At 34.5% G+C, this 3,191-nt stretch overlaps 1 protein-coding gene across 1 annotated transcript in view; it reads left to right on the plus strand.

The window, feature by feature from the left end:
• The first annotated feature begins 1,260 nt into the window (after positions 1 to 1,260).
• LOC125871804 (60S ribosomal protein L18a-like) overlaps positions 1,261 to 3,191 on the plus strand; it is a 5,370-nt gene continuing 3,439 nt past the window's right edge. Inside the window, exons 1-3 of the mRNA XM_049552480.1 lie at positions 1,261 to 1,408; positions 1,513 to 1,628; positions 1,715 to 1,778. Of these exons, the coding sequence (XP_049408437.1) occupies positions 1,394 to 1,408; positions 1,513 to 1,628; positions 1,715 to 1,778 (195 nt within the window). The 5' untranslated portion in view covers positions 1,261 to 1,393. The remainder of the gene's footprint in view (positions 1,409 to 1,512; positions 1,629 to 1,714; positions 1,779 to 3,191) is intronic.

A 3,191-nucleotide genomic window follows, 5' to 3' on the forward strand; every position in this document is an offset into this window, starting at 1 on the left:
ATGAATTGAAAATAATATCGCTTTGTTTGACTTGATCATTGTGCCAAGGGCTCGTGGTGCCTTGAGCAACTCTTAGTTTTGTTTGCCGATCCCGCGACTTATTTCATCTCGATGTTTGAAAGATGTTTTGTTCACATACTCGTTTTCACACATAGGCACAAGAGTCCATCAAAACTCCAATTTTTTAGAAAGACGGGCATACGTCATAAGGCTCCTCCTACGAACCTATGAACCTCCTAACCTAAGGAATAAAATTCAACATCGGTAAGACTACTCCTCGTGCTGTTTGGTACTTGAATATTCTTGCCGCGGAGAAAGACTACTTTTCTATTCGCTTGCTTGCGCGCCTCTACTAATGCCGGGCTGACCGTGCAATACTAAGAATGGAGCATGCCGCCTGTCCATAGAGGCATTATGGTTGAAAGACCTTCCTTAGTGGCCTCTTCCTCAAAAGGTAGGATTGAAGGCAAAGCTCAAAACACAAAATTCCAACATTAGAAGTTTTGTCTTTTATATTTTTTCATGTTCGTATATTTTGTCCTCAGTGTTATCAAATTATATATATAGAAAAACTATTTAACTTGACCGCATCACTTACATTTTTATTTACATATAAATAGTAAGAAAATAAACACGAAAACACAACAAAACGATTGAGTGAATAATAAAGAATATGTATAAATAAGCCCGCTACTAAGATTCATGGCTTTTTAAATTCAATTAATAATATATATAAGTATGTCATCAGGTTAATATGCATATTTAATAAAATTACAGAACTATATATGTGCGTACGTATATCTACAAATAAGTGTGTGCCACAAGAGATTGATTTATGATCGATTTAAATTTATTGAGTTTAATATTTAATTGATAACAATTTTGATTTTTTTTTGTTATCACATTATCGGTTCTTAACGGTTTGAATAAACACAAAAACACAACAACAAAATGATTGAATAAATAAAGGAAAATGAAATATTTTTTTTTTAAACGTTCTTTTTAATGTTGTAATTGTAAGGTTCATGTCATCGTGCACCTTCTAACGTACGATTTAACGACATCCATCCTTTCATCCAAATGTTACCCTTATGGTCTGATCCTCAATTCTTATTGCTCTTTTGAAAGTTTTACACAAGTTTTTTAGTTCTTTGGGCTCGAGACTCTATATATACATGCATTAAAATGCTGTTATTTATGAAATTTCCTCTCAATATTAATTAAATGGGCCGGTTCATTAAAGACTAAGCCCAAACTCCTTTTACAGCCCAAATTAGTAGCCCTTTGAAACTAGGGTTTTTGTGGAGGCCCTTTTAACTTAAAACCTTTCTTTCTCTTCGCTCTTCTTCCCTTTCGTATTCAGAAGCGTCGCAGAGGGAATAGCTGTGCAAAAATGGTGAATTACAAGGTAAAGGGTTTTCTTTTCTTTAATGGATTTCCAAAATTTTGCACTTTTATCCGATTCTCTCAAAGATTTGAATAAACAATGCTGTTTTATTGTTGTAATTGCAGTTCCATCAGTATCAGGTTGTTGGAAGAGCTTTGCCATCTGAATCAGATGAGCATCCCAAGATTTATCGTATGAAGCTGTGGGCTACCAATGAAGTTCGTGCTAAGTCCAAGTTCTGGTATTTACATCTCGTTTCCTATCGATCTACTTGATGTATTTATGCTGGTTAATGGTTAGGCTAATTGTGGTTTGTTCGAATAAAAGGTATTTTCTGAGGAAACTTAAGAAGGTGAAGAAGAGCAACGGGCAGATGCTGGCTATTAATGAGGTATGATGAGATACATTTCTCTATGTGTATTTTTGGATTGTGTGTGTTAGAAATGTTGTGATTATTAGTTTAAAGATAGCAACTTTGGTGCCTTGCCCCGTATTTGGTTTGTTTTGTTCAGGTTTTAAGTGTTGGGGTTCTAATTGATTCATTCTTTTGGGTAACCCAGTGCAATGTTATATGTGATATATGAGGATTGCCTCAGTGGAAGTGTTATATGGCCTTTATGTGCCTGTGATTAGTCTGTTTGCACATTGCTTATTTTGAAATGGATTTTGACTACTTTTGAGATTTGCATTTTCAATATCCATTCAACTTCAGCTGGCTTGGACTTTTGAGATTCCATATTGAATTTCCTATCACTTTCCTATCCCTAATATATATGTGCTGAATTTAATTGCTATTTGCAATATTTTGTGCATAAACATGCACATTCATATCCTGTCCACTTAATGCCTATAATTCAAGCACTTTGCATCAGTGTGCCTGCATTCAACTCCTCCCCTCATGTATTGGACTATATACTTCTGCTTCCAACTCTTTCAAGTTCTGCTGGAAGCTCCCATGAAAAGACCTCCATGATTACAAATCATGAAAGCATCATAACTTTTGTTGCTGTTCTTAAAGAAGTGACTCAAGAGTTAAGATCCCCTACTTGGTAACGTAGTTCTATCCAGCTCACAATGATCAAAACTATGCCCTCGGGCCTCCTGAATATCTCATTCTATTCAAAAAACAGATTTAGAATGGTTAATTGCCTTACACAAGTCATTTTCCGAGAAGTCCAAATCTGGTCAAAGTTAAAGTTAACCCGTGGCCATCAACACCCAAATGTGTTGAAAGATATATTTTGGGAAAACCCTTGAAGTGGGTAAAACAAAATCTAATACTAATTTCTAATTTTGATGTCATTTACTGATTCAATTTGATATTTTAAAATTCCGTAGGATTAATACTTTTACATCTCAGTCAAATGATTTAATGGATGAAATTGAGTGTGATAATTACGAAGTGGTAGAGAATCATTCACCTTATGAAGCCTCTTAGAAATTTAATGCTTTAGATGAAGATCTTTGCCTAAAATTGCCCAAAAGAACTAAAAATTACTCCCTCCGTCCCTATTTACTTGTCCATATTTCCTTTTTTAGTTGTCCCTATTTAGTTGTCCATTTTGACAAATCAAGAAAGGACAACAAATTTTTTCCTATTATACCCTTATTTACACTTCTTGAAAATTGTAAAAGTGTATGTTGTTTCCCTCCCCCACCTAGTGGGATTTCACTGGGTATGTTGTTGTTGTTGTTGTTGTATGTTGTTTCCCTCCAATTTATTTCACTTTAATTCAAATAAGTGGTTGTAATTTTGAAGTGAAAAGTTGTCATAAGGGTAAAATTGTAACTTCACTGTGCTAAT

This window comes from Solanum stenotomum, chromosome 7 (assembly GCF_019186545.1).
Source record: "Solanum stenotomum isolate F172 chromosome 7, ASM1918654v1, whole genome shotgun sequence".
Classification (NCBI taxonomy): domain Eukaryota; kingdom Viridiplantae; phylum Streptophyta; class Magnoliopsida; order Solanales; family Solanaceae; genus Solanum; species Solanum stenotomum.